This window comes from Scyliorhinus torazame, chromosome 1, assembly GCF_047496885.1.
Source record: "Scyliorhinus torazame isolate Kashiwa2021f chromosome 1, sScyTor2.1, whole genome shotgun sequence".
Classification (NCBI taxonomy): Eukaryota; Metazoa; Chordata; class Chondrichthyes; order Carcharhiniformes; family Scyliorhinidae; genus Scyliorhinus; species Scyliorhinus torazame.
Window position 1 is genome coordinate 328,364,717 of NC_092707.1, and position 16,384 is coordinate 328,381,100.

The following is a 16,384-nucleotide window of genomic DNA, read 5'->3' on the forward strand; positions in this document are numbered from 1 at the left end:
CAGGGTGAGAGGAGTAGTGTTCCATTATATAAGGTAAAGTTGGAAAGTCCAGTGAAGAGTGGTGAAGTGGTAGTAGGAGTAATAGAGAAACTATCTTGTCCAGGAATACAGTTTATCTTGGGTAATAATATAGCTGGATCGCAGGTGGGAGTGATGCCTACTGTGGTTGATAAGCCAGTGGAAAATCCAGTGAAGGGTTGAAGGATGAATATCCTGGGATTTTTCCGGATTGTGTAGTAACAAGGTCGCAAAGTCACAGGTTAAGACAAGAGGAGGAATCAAAGAGTGAAGATGAAGTTCAAGTGCAATTATCAGAAACGATTTTTGATCAGATGGTTGAAAAAGAACAAGAACAGGTGGAGGATGAGGCGGATATTTTTAGATCAGGAAAATTGGTGGAGTTACAACAAAATGATATAGAAATAAAATGGATGTATCAGAAAGCATACACGGAAGAGGAATCTGAGAGTATACCAGAGTGTTATTACCGTAAAAGTGATGTCTTGGTGAGAAAATGGAGACCTGTACATATGCAGGCGGATGAAAAGTGGGCAGAAGTTCATCAAGTAGTATTGTCGGTAGGGTATAGAAAGGAGGTGTTGAGAGTTGCACATGAGGTACCAGTGGGAGGTCATTTGGGAATAAGGAAAACTCAAGCTAAAATCCAGAAACATTTTTATTGGCCTGGACTACATAAAGATGTAGTTATATTTTGTCAATCGTCACACATGTCAAGTGATAGGGAAATCTCAACAGTGATTAAACCAGCGTCCTTAATACCCATTCCAGCATTTGAGGAACCTTTTACAAGGGTCCTAATCGATTGTGTAGGACTGCTTCCTAAAACAAAAAGTGGGAATCAATATCTTTTGACTATAATGGATGTGTCTACTAGGTTTCCAGAGGCCATTCCAGTATGTAATATTACAGCTAAAAAGATTGTGGAGGAATTACTTAAATTCTTTACTAGATATGGACTACCCACAGAAATTCAATCGGATCAAGGATCATATTTTACCTCAGTTATTCAAAGGAGTTATGGATAGTTTAGGAATAAAACAATTTAAATCAACTGCGTACCATCCAGAATCGCAGGGAGCATTAGAAAGGTGGCATCAGACATTAAAGACAATGTTGAGGGCTTATTGTCAAGATTATCCAGAGGATTGGGATAAAGGAATTCCATTCGTACTGTTTGCAATTAGTGATGCACCTCATGAGTCAACCAAATTTAGTCCTTTTGAACTAATTTTTGGTCATGAGGTAAGAGGACCACTTAAATTGATTAAAGAAAAATTGGCGAGTGAGAAATCTGAAGTTACACTATTGGATTACGTGTCAAATTTTAGGGAACGATTAAATAGAGCAGAAACTTGCACAAAATGTGATGAAACGGGTAGCGGACAAGAAATCCAAAGTTCATAGTTTTGTCAGTGGAGATAAAGTTTTTGTATTGTGACCAGTGGTAGGTGAACCTTTAAGAGCTAGGTTTTGTGGACCTTATCAGATTTAAAGGAAATTAAGTGAGGTGAATTATGTGGTTAAAAACACCAGATAGAAGGAAGACTCACCGAGTGTGTCATGTGAATATGCTTAAAAGGTACTTTGAAAGGGAAGGAGAGGAAAAGGAGGAGGTTTTAATGATTCTAACTCAAAGTGACAAACCAAATCCAGATGACTGAATTTGACATACCTCAAATTAAATTGGAAAATGAGGATGTTCTTAAAAATTGGGGTAAATTGTTGAGTTCTCTTCCAGAGGAAAAACAAACTGACCTGAAAGAGTTATTGATATCACATGGGCAAGTTTGTGGAGATAAATTGGGAAGTACTAAAATGGCTATACATGATGTAGATGTGGGAAATGCTGTTCCAATCAAACAACATCCATATAGACTTAACCCTTTAAAATTGGCACAGGCTAACAAAGAGATTGAGAGTATGCTTAAAAATTGTATAATTGAAGTGGGTTGCAGCCAATGGAGCTCACCCATAGTGATGGTACCTAGGCCACCGGTACCCAACGGTTGTGTGTGGACTATAGAAAGAAAAATGCAGTTACAAGAACGGACTCTTATCCTATCCCACGTTTGGAGGATTGCATTGAGAAAGTGGGACAATCCGCTTTTATTTCCGTTTTGGATTTACTTAAAGGTTACTGGCAGGTACCTTTATCCGAAAGGGCGAAGGAGATTTCAGCTTCTGTGACTCCAGATGATACATACATCGGCGATCTGGGAGTTTTCAGCCAGACATGGAAAGAACATTTAAAACATCTTATGGAGTTATTCGATCGACTTCAGGAGGCGGGTTTGGTGATAAACCTAGCCAAAAATGAATTTGGAAGAGCCCAAGTCATTTTCCTTGAGGAGTTTTCGATACCCTCAAGACAAAGGGAAATAATGCGAATTCGTGGCATGAGTGGATTTGATCGAACATTTGTGCAAAGGTTTTGTAGTGTGATTGCTCCACTGATGGACATGCTGATGAAACGTCAAAAATTTCAATGGACAGCGGACTTTCAACAGGCATTTCAACTGCTTGAAAGCTGTGGTAACCGATGCTCCTGTATTGGAGAATTGCAAGGGACTCTGTGATCAGATTGAACTGAAGTATCTAACTTTAAAGAGAAATGCCGAGGTGTAGAGGAATGGATGGATCGTGCAGAGACTTTCTTGTTCAAAGAGACTGTCAATCGAGAAGGATTTCGGTTGGAGGAAGAGGAACGGAAAAAAAAAATGGACTGTATTATTATACCTGTATGCGTGTGTTGTTTTTTTTGAACCGGTAAAGTGTTGTTACTGTGTGCATTTCTTAATTGATGGTGCAAAGGTGAAAAATGAAACTATCTTGAAGTTGATGGTTTATTTTTTTTTTCTTGGGGGGTGGTGTCATGTGTGAGTACCTTTAAGAAATGGATGTTTAAGCAATGTACCTTTAAGAAATGGAGCTGATCATATTACTGAAGTGATGTCAGAGGGTGGGGGAGCTGAGCTCACTTCTGCTTTTTGGTTTCAGTTTCAGAAGGCAGCTGGGAGTGTCTATGCAGGAAGAAACACAGAGCTGGTCTGTTGATGTCTGCAAATCCAAAGACTATAAATATATTGAATGTAACCTCATGTCTATTTTTGAAGGTTTGAAGTCTTTTGGATGTTTAAACGAACAGTTTGAAGGATTATTTAGTGTTGTACTCTTTTGGGGTTACCTTTGAAGTAATGGGTGTTAAGATATTCAATGTTTGTTTTTAAAAGGTTAACTTGAGTTCATAGAATAAACATTGTTTTGTTTTAAAAACCATTTGCCCATAATTGCTGTATCACACCTGGAGAGTACGCCGTGTACTTCCCACACCACAATCTATTAAAAGTTGTGGGCCGGTTGAACTCCAAGAAACACTTTGGGGTTCTGTAAACCCGGACCCATAACATATGTAATGGGCAAACACACTCTCTCATTTTATGAATAGCCAGTGCGGGGCTAATAAAACATGGGCGTGTTCAGTGGTGCCTTAATTTCATTGTATTCAACTTTTTGGTAGTTGCCCCATTCATGATCATTACATCTGTTCCCATGCTGCTGCAGTTGCATCAGCTATGCTAAATGGAATATCCTCCATTATTTGGTAAAATAGTAAAACTTAAAGCAAATTGGGAAGCAATAAGTTGGAGCATCCATGAAATTCAAGCTGAAGAGTTGCAATGTATAAAACAAATAATATAGTTACATCAATGGCAGGAGGAAGGTTGCATTTTGTGACAAATTTACAGGTGTGGTTTCCAGTCAAGCGACCAGAGAAAGTGAATCAAAATGACAGTTTATTTTCAGCCTGAAGAAAGGGCACAACGTGGCAAACAGCACACAAGTCCCAACCGGGACTAATCATGCCGGTCCCAATTCGAGCCTTCTTTGAAGAGATGATTCTGTGAGCCCCAGTTGATGGGCTTCTGGCGATTAGCAGGGGAGCTCATGTTCCACATGCCCCATGGGGAGATCAATCGGACCGTCCCTGTGGGTCTCTTGAGGGTTATTACATGCCCTCCCACCTGAAGGTTCCTCTGTTACTGGATGCAGAGGAGATCTCCTTCGCTGTTCTGTCTGTAATTGAACTTTTGACATCTGTGGGGCTGGGTCGTTGAGCTGGGGAGGGGGGGGGCCTTAATCTCTCCACTATGCTCCCCAGTAGCCAACAGACGCCGTCCCCAAAATTCCAGATGTATACTGCGTCCCCTGGCTTGAATTTTCTGTCCTACTTCCAGTGGTCACGATACCACTTCTGGAGATCTTTCTTTTCTACCTTCCTGCTAAGATTGGGAAATGTCAAGCTTAGATGGATCCAGAGCCGTCAACCCACTCCACTGGCGCTACTCCAGTCGTAACATGCTCCGTCGTTAGATAAAAACGTGCCAATTTTGTTTCAGCTGATCACTTAGTTTGTTTTGTCATACCCTTCTTAAAGGTGCACCGCCCGCTCAACCAGATCATTCCAAGAAGGGTGATGTGGGGTGGTTCGAATGTGCTTCACCCCATTCATTTGCATAACCCTGGAATTTTCACTTGTGTAGGATACAGTTATCGGTGACAGGCATCTCTGAAATACCGTTGAATGATTGGCAGAGTTTCTCTTTGGTGACTCGAAGTGGTGGAAGGTATCCAGTGTACATCCAACCACGTTGAGTGGGCATCGACCAGTAGCAGAAAGGGCCCAGTGAAGCTGGCGTGCAAACACAACCAAGGATGCTCCAGCCACTCCTGTGGTGAGAGTGAGAATGATGGCGGAAACCTCTGATACTCCTGGCATGCCGCACACTGCTGCACTGTTCTCTCAATATCGCAATCAAGCCATAGCCACCAGACGCAGTTCCTGGCCGTGACAGATTCCCCCAGGGTTCGCCCTGCCGTGTTGATCCAGTATCTCTGTACGATCACCAATGGCTTAGGGTCATAATGATTTGTGACAAGCTCCAGGAGTTTACTAAAGGTCTTCGAATTTCAGGGTTCGCCCTGCCGTTTTGATCCGGTATCTCTGTACAATCACTGATGGTTTAGAGTCGGAATGATTCGTGACAAGCTCCACGAGTTCACTGAAGTTCTTCGAATCTGGGGCTGTTGGGCAGGTAAGGCTTTTGATCACACTGAAAGTTGGGGCTCCGCAGGTCAGTGGTATTACCTTTTGCCAGTCATCTCCTACAGTGCCATTCGCCTGGAAGAAATACTGCATCCATTCAGTATACTGGGCCCTATTTTCCACATCTGCATTAAAGGCCAAATTCCAAAAAGCGGCATTTAAAAAATCTCACCGACCTTGTTCTCGTGCTGAGGAATTCAAGTGTGGTCCAGAGTCTAGGATCGCAGCCGTAGTTTTTCTTCATCGCCAGTATAAAAGCTCAGGAGACCCGAGAAGGTGATTCAAACGGAGGTATATTTCTAACTGAAAGAAAAGGCCAAAACGCAACACATCGGTCCCAACCGGGACTCCCGATCATGCTGGTCCAAATCCGGGCCTGCTTTTAAAAGGTGATACGACAGCCCCCAGCTGATGGACCTCCACCCATTAGCAGTGGAGCTCGTATTCCATGGCCGGGCTCTGCCAAAGCTCCTTTTCTACCACTGGATGGGTGAGAGGGTACCTGAAGGAGCCGGAGACGGACTGTGTCCAAATGGAGGATGCCTCCTGCACGGGACATCTCTCGGGGCGCTGGCCGCCTCACTCCCGGCTCTCTCTCTCCGTCCCCCTCCGCACACATACTCAGCCCAGTGGTAGTAGCCACATTAAAGGCCTGCACCCAGTTCAGGCGCCACTTCAAACTCGTCTATACAGGACCCCATCTGCAATAACCACAAGTTCACACCGGCTAGCGTAGTCGCCACATTTAGGACATGGAAGGAGGACAGAGGTGCTTTGAGGGTGCAGGACCTGTACGTGAACGGTATATTAGCAACACTGGGGGAACTAAAACCAACCTGGATCTGTATGTTAAGTGTTCTAAGCTACAGGGCTATGGACAGGGCAGGATGGTGGGATTAGAAAGAGCACCTGGGTATCCTCAGGCTGGCATGGACAAGATAGAATGGCCTCCTTCTGTGCCATATGTTTTCTATGATTCTATGGGAGAAGCTCCAACTCTCGAAAGGGAACGAGCTGGTACTTGCAGCTGTGATTTTCTCCGCAAAGAGTAGTTGATGCTCCCTCAGCTATCGAGGCATCCATTCTTCGACACGATGGTGGGGCTAGAATGGCTAGGAGACAATTCTGGCAACATATACAGACGACTCATAGAAAACCCCTGGCCTTTGCTTCTCTGATCTCCCATCAGAGTCTTCTGCTAGGTTGGAAGCGCTACCCAGAGCCTCGGAATGGCTCTCAGTTCTGGCTGAATTCCTGAAGCTGGAAAAAAAATTACATTCTCAATCAGGGTGTCCGAGGAGAGATTCCACTCAAGTGGAGAGGGTTTCCCAACCGTTGAGGGCCTGCTCGTAACTAAAATCAACGGTTCGACATGACTCTTCCCGTCACGATAAACGTAAATAAATTGTTCTCTTTGTAACTATGTACACCATTGTAAATAAGGAAACTTGATTTTGAAGACTGTGGCCACATAAGCTGTGTCAACCTGTGACATATATGTTGTTGATGTGGCTTTTGTTCTTGTTCTGTTTTTTAAGTTAAATAAATTAAGTGTTAAAATTCCAATAAAAATACTTTTCAAAAAAGAGAGTGGCCTGCACCGCAGAGGTGAGGAACCACCGGCCTCCACCCAGATGACCGGTCACATGCGAGTTGCACAGCATGTTGATCCTTCCCCCCCACTAACCACATCTCCATCCCAGGATCCAGCTGGGTTCCAGTCAGATGTTGAGCCTCTGGACCAGCTACCCAGAACTGATGTGGTCGATAGGATGCAGCTGTGGAATTCAGAAGTGGATGTCAACGACAGTAGCAGGTCTTGATTAAAGTATGTCATAAAACGCTCTAGATTTAAGTGCACAAGTCTGCTACCTAACTTCCATTATCCAAAAGAAAATGCTAGTTAATTGGAGGAGTCCCAAAGGCTGAGGGTGCAGGAACAAGGTGGCATGGCAGAGCATATTCCACCAGCAAGTTAGGGTTAGGATTAGGGGCAAAGGTCACGGGACGCAGTAAGCAACAGGCTGTCTCCACCGCTGACGTGCATTCTGGGGAAACACCTAGAAATAGTGGCTCAGCACCGAGAGCTCAGCAGATAAGAGAGTGCACTGGGGTGGAGAAGGGGGGGTTGGGGAGGCGGCACCATTGGGGTCACTGCTGTACAACAATAGAACACGTTGCACCTGAGACATGTGAAGCCTCTGGCACGTTATTCCATAATGCGGGCTGACCTCCAACCCCCTGCCCCAGCCCCCTGGGTATAGTGGTCGTACTGGCATCATTAGCCATGTACTAAGCTCACCCAAGAACCACCCAGTCACCGTCTGGTGTCCCTCGAAGATGCCAAGGATCTCCGACTGCCCCAGGATGTAATTGTCATGCACACTCCCTGGGAAGCATGCGCACACGTGCATGATCCTCATGTGGTGGTCATGTGGCCTGGCTTGTCGCTAGCACCGCGATGACCATAACGTGTAATATCTGTAAAGTTGACGAGGGTGAGGGACAATCAATCAGCGATGGCTTCCAGCCTAATACTCTATGATCCCCCATGGGTCCCCACCTCACATCCACTGCCATCCCTCAGGGTGTCGTCAACTCACCCTGCACACATACACACCCCAGGTACTAGAGCCCAGACCCTGTATCACAGACACCTGCTGGTAACATTACCTGGACTGGGCGCTGCTTCCCTCCCTGGTGCATACACCTAGCCTCTGGTTGCGGGGATGTCCCCAGTGCTGAGGCCCAGCTCCTGGGTGTTTGGATGTTGTCTTCTGCGTCTGTGGTCTCATGGTCTGGTTGGGATCTGAGGCAATAACTCTCACCTGCGACATGGCACGTGTACCCACGGGAATTCATTGGCATTAATTGGGGATTATTGGTTTCTTGCCACGCCGGGATTCTCATCTCGCCAACAGGAGCGGACCGGTTAGATCGCAAACCAATCAGTGCCCAGCGCAGTTCGCAATTTTGTCTCTCCAGCAATCTAATGGCCGCGTCGCGCTCAAGTGAGAGCGTGACGCGGTCGTTAAACTGCGCCCAAGCGTGGTTGAATAGCAGTGTGGATCCCACCCAAAAGGCCGGCTAGAAATATCTTGCCAAACTCGCCCAAAATGACACTTAGGAATGTTTTGATTAAATCACGCCCTAGATTTAAGTGTACAAGTCTGCTACCTAACTTCCATTATCCAAAAGAAAATGCTAGTAAACTGGATTGTTACCGAGAAAGCTTTTCTTCTGCCAGTCTCTCTCGAATGCAAAGCTCCCGCTCACGTTCTAAAAATAAATAAAAAGCAATATGAACAGGACAGTTCTATATTTTTACTATTTGACGTTCAATATCTACTTTTTGCTTTCAGGGTAGCAAGCTGAAACAGTTATGCAAACAGTTTGCTGCACAATGTTCTGCACTGATCAACATTGAGAGTGATGAGAAGTTCAAAGTGGGCTGTTGGATTATGTAAACGATTTTCATTATAAACATAATGCTAATGAATGACAATATTGTGCTCCTATATTGTAACTGATTGTAATTCAGATTTTATGACAGAAGCAAATCAGTAATGCAACCAAAACAGTTGGTAGGACTTGTAAACAGGAGAAAGTATGCATCTTGGAATTGTTTTATGTTGAAGTACTTTTGTTCACTATATCCAACCTCCAAAAAAAGAAACTTCACAGATCAATTTACTGGTATTCAACATGAGTAATTAATTCATATGTGTACTTTCAACTAACTGCTGCCTTATTTCACACCCTCATAAAAACAGAGGAAGAAAGAATTGAAACCTGAAACAAACTTGAAACAGCTCTACTGTGCTGTATTTGTTTTCAACAATTGTAAGAGGCAGGCATTAAACCATGTAAAAACCAATAGGAACATGACATCTCTTCCATTCTGTTGCAGTATACCATAAATAAATAAAATGATTAAATTAGCATAATTACGTTCAAGAAACTCTTCTCTTTCTTTCAAGGCCTTCTCCCTGTTGTAAAGCTGTTCCTCTTTAAGTTTCAGCTCAGTCACTAGAGGGTCACTGTCCTGGAGATTTTCATTCTCTAGGGATCTCTTCCCTCGTTTTTCAGCTGATATTTTTTGCTGCTCTTCAGCCACCAAATCAGCAATCAAGATATGTTGCATTAGCTCATCCACAGAAGGCCTCAGGTAATCCTGATGTACAAGACAATCGGTCACATTGAGAGAATAAATCACAAGTCAATTACGTGGAAACAAATAATAATTTTGGTGAGTGACTTTCACTGTTTCTCTGACTATCCTTACAGAGAACAATTTAAAGCATTGTCCAGCACTACAGATTGAACACATATTGGTTGGTTCTAGGGCTATATCATTTTGGATTATACCTGTGTGCCTGAAGGATCAGTGCTGGGGCCACAGTTGTTCACAATCTATATAAATTAATGGGATGTGGAGACCAGATATAGTAGTTCCAAATTTGCTGATGACATAAAACTAGGTGGGAATGGAAGTTGTGAGAAGAATGCAAGGAGGCTTCAAGGGGACTTGGGCAGGTTAAGTAAATGTGCAGGAACATGGCAGATGGAATATAATGCGAATAAGCGTGAAGGTATCCACTTTGGTTGAAAAACCAGTATGTCTTAAATGGTGAGAGGTTGGGAAGTGTTGATGCCAAAGGCACCTGGATGGCTTTGTTCACAAATCATTGAAAGCTAGCATGCAGGTGCAGCAAGGGGATTTTAGTATAGAAGTGACAACGGACATGATTCAGTGGCCTCGTTGCCACCAACTTGGTGTCGGGATGAGGCCGTTGAATCTCACGAGAGGACTGTCGCAAGATTTGCGACACGCAAAATATCTTGTGTGATTCAACGGAATCTTGCGAGGCATCGCGATCTGGATCGCACCCTCACTGGACGTGGTCCAGATCAGCATATTCAAATGAGCCATGCTCATTGAAACTTACAAATTATTTCAGCAACAATACAGGTTAGGATGTAGATACCGTTTCCCCTAACTGGGGAGCCTAGAACCAGGAGATCACAGTCTCAGAATAAGGGGCAGGCCATTTAAAACTATGAAGGGGAGGAATTTTTTCACGCAAAGGATGGTAAATCTTTGGAATTTTCTACCCTGGACGGCTGTGGAAGCTCAATCATTGAACATGTTCTTGACAGAGGGATGTAGGAATAGCGCTTGAAAGTGGCATTGAGGTAGATGATCAATCATTATCTGTGAATGGCAGAACACGCTCAACAGGCTGAATGGTCTACTCCTGTTCCTAGGTTGGAATTATTTTTGGATATGTAGTAAGTGCTGAATAACTACCCAATAAATGCCCATAAAAACCTTTCATTTATGCAAGTTCGTAGTTTCGAGGCAATTTACCCAGAATATCAGTAGTTGCATCTTTAATGTTTTCCACAGAGACATGCATTGGTCCATAATCGACTGTAGAATTCATAGATTTTATATGAAATAAGCCACCTTGTGGTTTTGCAATTGTACCTATTCTCATTGGAAGCCTTTTCAAATCACCTTCCATAAAGAAATAACACGTGTGAGAACATGAAATTTCAGTAGCCAATAAATGGAGTAAGAATTCAGTGCTAACATTCCCAATTTGCACCACTATTTAACAGACATTTAGCTGTAAAAGGTGTCTCCTCAATTCAAAGGGGCATGGGCCTCCACTTGTGGGTATGACAGGTGATACCAAGCCAGAGAATATATAGTGAATAATCTCAAAAATTGCAATAGATGGTCATGCTATTGACTCAACTGGTAAAAGTGCAGCAATAAAAGTTTCTCCGACCTGCTAGGAATATAGGAGCTCCATTACTGGGTACATATGCAGGTTTCAAAGAAATGGTAGATTTTAAGTAAACATAGAGCCAGCTCAAAGCAATCCAGTCAGCCATTCTCGAGCTCTATCATTGTAGTCCTGCAATCTTATTTCTTTCAATCAATTTCCTTTTGAAATTATTGATCATGTTTCTTCCACCACTCTCGAGAGGACTGTTTTCCAGGTCATTATCACTTGTTGCATCTCACGTTGGAACTGTACACTGTTCCCAGCGCTTATACCATTAGTTATTGGGAATAGTTGTGTTTTGTCTACCTGAGACAATCCTGTCATAATCTTATACACTTCTTCCAAATCTCAATCTTTGCTCCAAGGAGAACAACCCCAGCTTCTTCAAGCTAACCCTCTTGTCTAAAATCCCCAATCACAGAAACTGTTCTGGTAAATCTTCTCTGCATCCTCTCAAGGATCCGACATCCTTCCTAAAGTGCAGTGACCGCTCTGGACACAAAAGGGGCAGCACGGTAGCATTTTAGGGGCAGCACGGTAGCATTGTGGATAGCACAATTGCTTCACAGCTCCAGGGTCCCAGGTTCGATTCCGGTTTGGGTCACTGTCTGTGCGGAGTCTGCACATCCTCCCAGTGTGTGCGTGGGTTTCCTCCGGGTGCTCCGTTTTCCTCCCACAGTCCAAAGATGTGCAGGTTAGGTGGATTGGCCATGATAAATTGCCCTTAGTGTTGGGTGGGGTTACTGGGTTATGGGGATAGAGTGGAGGTGTTGACCTTGGGTAGGGTGCTCTTTCCAAGAGCCGGTGCAGACTCGATGGGCCGAATGGCCTCCTTCTGCACTGTAAATTCTATGATAATCTATGACAATACTCTAGTTGTGACCTAACTAGAACTTTATAAAAGGTTTACTGTATCTTCCCTGCTGATGTGTAGAACACTATCGATCTACAGCTAATATACAATTTAGGTTTCATTTCTGTTCATGCAGGGACAGCTTTTATGGCTGATATAGGTTGATAAATAATATAGAAGATGGAAAGTGAAACAAAGAGAAGGAAGGTTAGAAAATGAAAATCATAAAAATGGATAAAAAGAAAATTGGTACTAACCTTAAGGTTTAGCATCCTGCCAAGGAGATTGTTCAGTTCATCAGAATACCGATAAGGAATTCGTCTAAACTTGCCCTCTCTTATTTTCTCTGCTAATTCCTTCTGATTGTATGCAGTGAAAGGAGGGCTTTAAAATAAAATTATAAATTGAGTCTACATCTATTGTATATGTTATAATCCAGAGACAAAACATGGTTGTTTAACCACGAGCAAAGCTGCCGTGTCATTTGACATCAAGTAAAAGCTTGAAAGATGTGTGATTCTAGCTATGTCGAGGCTTTCTAGTTCCAAAATTACATACTCATCAGTTCAAGCTGAAGAAATGCTATACGTAGAATTTGAATTTTACCCCGAAGCATCTGTTGTGTGTTTTCAGTATTCAAGTATGTCCACTAGATGTCATTATCCTACACATTAACAGCTCCATTTTGCACCAATGGCACAATGTGATCATATAATGCAACAGGAGATACGCAATAGCATACAGCAGTGATGGGCAATCTAGGCTAGTAGGTGGGCCGCAGGATTGCAATCAGGCTTGTTCACTGACCTCATGAATAAGATTAAATAAATTTAATACATATTTCATAACAAGTTATAGAAAATGCTTAATCATTTATATATTAATAGAACTGTCATCAACTTCAAATGGTAAAAACAAAATAAATATTTTCACTTCAGCTCTCACAGTCAATGTTGTGTGCAATCAGCATGCACCTCACTTCACTTGCCCTTGCCTTAACAAAGAACAAAGAACAAAGAAATGTACAGCACAGGAACAGGCCCTTCGGCCCTCCAAGCCCGTGCCGACCATACTGCCCGACTAAACTACAATCTTCTACACTTCCTGGGTCCATATCCTTCTATTCCCATCCTATTCATATATTTGTCAAGATGCCCCTTAAATGTCCCTATCGTCCCTGCTTCCACTATCTCCTCCGGTAGTGAGTTCCAGGCACCCACTACCCTCTGCGTAAAAAACTTGCCTCGTACATCTACTCTAAACCTTGCCCCTCTCACCTTAAACCTATGCCCCCTAGTAATTGACCCCTCTACCCTGGGGAAAAGCCTCTGACTATCCAAAAGTTTTTTTTTATTGGGTTTTATACATGATATATAGAACATAGAACATACAATGCAGAAGGAGGCCATTCAGTCCATTGAGTCTGCATCGACCCACATTAAGCCCTCACTTCCACCCTATCCCCGTAACCCAATAACCCCTTCTAACTTTTTTGGACACTAAGGACAATTTATCATGGCCAATCCACCAAACCTACACGTCTTTGGGCTGTGGGAGGAAACCAGAGCACCCGTAGGAAACACACGCAGAGAATGTGCAGACTCCGCACAGTGACCCAGCAGGGAATCGAACCTGGGACCCTGGCACTGTGAAGCCATAATGCTAACCACTGTACTACCGTGCTGCCCTTAGTGCATACAACTTCAGTCAAACCCATAGGAAAAAACTACACGGACGGAAATCAGTGGAATGTGGCAATTGGGCAATGGTCAACAAAATGTCAGAACCCAGATAGGCCGCATGTGGCCCCCCAGGTGGCAGAGTTTCCCGTTTGGCCACATCCAGAAAATTGCGCAAAAAAATCTAATGACGAGATAGCAGTTTAAGGTTCTAAAATTTATTTTAGTAACAAATGTAAAATTGTTTTTGAATGGGCAGGGTGATGGAATATAATTATTCTTTATTTCTTTCCATTATAAAGTGTTTAAGATTGACAGTCTGGTGAAGTTTTATTACTACAATTGAAAATGAGTTTATCATCAAAAATAAACATTTTAAATTAGGGTATTCCATCCTGTACCAGTGAACTGAACTTAAAAATTACACGAAAAAACATATTAAAAATCTATAATGATGCATTTCATAGTTTTATTGGTGTGCGGAAAATTATAGGCACGATTCTCCAGAAATATTCTAAGTGTGGTAGAGAGCGGGAACTGCAGTGAGCTTCCCGGCGCTCGGCCTGGTGAGGCCGGCAACGCTTTTCAAAGTTAATTGGTCCACTTAACGAGGGCTTCTTGCCACAAATGAAGGCTCGCCAGCCGATTCACCAGCACCGTGCTCGTCAAACCCCCGTTATTAAGGCTGAGCAGCGCTTAAGCACCATGCTCAGCCAACCTCAGCCAGCTCACAACAATGCCGCTGAGGAGACTGGCCACAAGATTTGAGTGGGGCAGCACAGTGGTTAGCACTGCTGCCTTACAGACCCAGGTTCGATCCCGGCTCTGGGTCAGTCAGTGTGGTTTGCACATTCTCCATGTATTTGTGTGGGTTTCGCCCCACAACACAAAGATGTGCAGGGTAGGTGGATTGGCCATGCTTAATTGGAAAAATGAATTGGGTACTCTAAATTTATTTATTTATTTTTTTTAAATGATTCGGGTTGCAGACCTGGGGAGGCTGCTAGATGCAGTGGAGGCCAGGAGGGATGTCCTGTTCCTCAAGGTTAGCCATAGGGCAGCCAGTGCTGCCTGGGATGAGGTGGCGGTGGCTGTGAGCCCCTGGCCTCCAGTGCAGGAAAAAGGTCAAAGACCTACATCGGGCACCATGAGTGAGTAGCCACCAATGCCTCCCCCCCCCACGAGCATCCACCCCCAACTCTCCATGCGACCTCAACCATCCCTCCACCCCCATTCTCACTTCAAACCCCCGGAACACTTATGTTCCCCCCCGTCCCAAATCTGAGAACTATGCATGTGGCTAATGATGGCATTTCTGTGTCTCCTCAGGAAAAGCTCTCCCACAATCGCAGGGAGGACCCAGACTGGCAGAGGTGTACCAGACATAAGAATCCTCACCATGGAAGTGGCCTGTGTGGCCGAGGACAAAGCAGTCACCAACGCGGAGGCTGGTGGACGCCGCAGAGGTGAGGAACCAACGGGTCTCAGCCAAAGGACCTGTCAAACGTGAGTTGCTTTGCCTTACTGACTGACCCATCCCTCCCACTGACCACATGTCCATTCTCACCTGAGGAGAGCTCCGAGGATGACACAATAGTCACGTCAAATCTGTCATCTCCACCACCAGCACAGATACACGCACCTCAGTGGGAAATGTTAGTGGTCAGGCATATGGGGCACGGTCTGGTGAGCACCACAGAGCTGATGTTACACATCAGGTGGAGGCAGGAAACCCCAGACGAGACAGCAGTCAGAAGTCTGTTGAATCTCAGTATCCAGCTGGGTCCCAGCCTGATTCTGAGCCTGTGAAAGAGGTCATCCCGGAGCTGATGGAGATGTTAAGATGTGGCTGGGATATTTGGAGGGAAACGTCAGCGTCTCACCAGCTGATCCATAGCTGCTTGGAGGAGTCCCAGAGGTTGCGGGCGGCAGCAATGTGTGGCATCGTGACCAACACTGCGAGGGTGGCAACTGCAGTGGAGAGCCTGTTGCACGACGTCGGCACCATTAGTGAAGGTATCCAAGACGTCGCGCAGTCAGTGACGGCCATGGCTGACGGTCTCGACAGAATGTCTGCCTCGCTGGGGGTTGTCACCCAGTACCAGGCTGACCTTGATGAGGTTCTGCAGGACATGTCTCGCTCTCAGACTGGAATGCCGAGTTGCTGCGGAGCCTTGATGGCCACTGGAAGTGGGTGTCCTCCTCCTCCACGTCCTCGAGGACGGCATCATGGGTGGCTGGGTCAGGGTGTGGGGCGGGGTCCAGCATATAGGCCGCTGCCTCGAGCTGCAGAGGCTGCCGCCTCCGGCGTCTGGCCGCCCAGACTACCAGCCCACTAGAGCAGGTTCTGGGTCCAATATCCCCAGGATACTGGGAACCCCAGGACCCTCCAATTCCCCCATATCAGGGGGGGGGGGGGGGGGGGGGTCCTTATTTGGTGGGGACTCAGGGGGCTTGCTTATTTGGGGGGGGGTCTTTATATGGGGGCGTCCTTATCTGGTGGGCTTATCTGGAGTGGATTTATTGGGGCTTATCTGGGGTCCTTATCATCCTTATTGGGTGGGCTCCTTAGGCAGGGCTGCTTATCTAGGGGTATGCTGAACGGGGGTCTATCTGGGGGCTCCTTATCGGGTGGCTTCGGGGAGACTGGGGTGTGATCGGCTACCATGGAAACCGCTTCCGTCTGGGGGCAGGGCTCCTTCAGGGGGGCTGGGCTTATCGGGGGGGGGGGGGGGAAAGCTCATTGGGGGTTTATCTAGGGGCTTACCGGGCTGGGGGCTCCTTATCTAGCAGGCTCATCGGGCTGGGGACTCCTTATCTGGGACTGGCGGCTCGGCTGGAGGCTCCTTAAATGGTGCTGGGATCCTGGGGCAGGCCGGGTGTGGGCGGGGCTTAACCATATGTGGAAATCCACAGGAATGTTAACATC

The 16,384-nt window shown here is 45.2% G+C and overlaps 1 protein-coding gene across 13 annotated transcripts in view; it reads right to left on the reverse strand.

Moving 5' to 3' along the window:
* nek2 (NIMA-related kinase 2) overlaps positions 1 to 16,384 on the reverse strand; it is a 109,447-nt gene that overhangs the window by 10,959 nt on the left and 82,104 nt on the right. For all 13 annotated transcript variants that reach the window (XM_072508500.1, XM_072508531.1, XM_072508567.1 and 10 more), the window contains 3 exons: positions 12,034 to 12,160; positions 9,077 to 9,299; positions 8,350 to 8,404 (listed from right to left, as the gene is read on the reverse strand). In XM_072508500.1, coding sequence (XP_072364601.1) covers positions 8,350 to 8,404; positions 9,077 to 9,299; positions 12,034 to 12,160 — 405 coding nt within the window. The remainder of the gene's footprint in view (positions 1 to 8,349; positions 8,405 to 9,076; positions 9,300 to 12,033; positions 12,161 to 16,384) is intronic.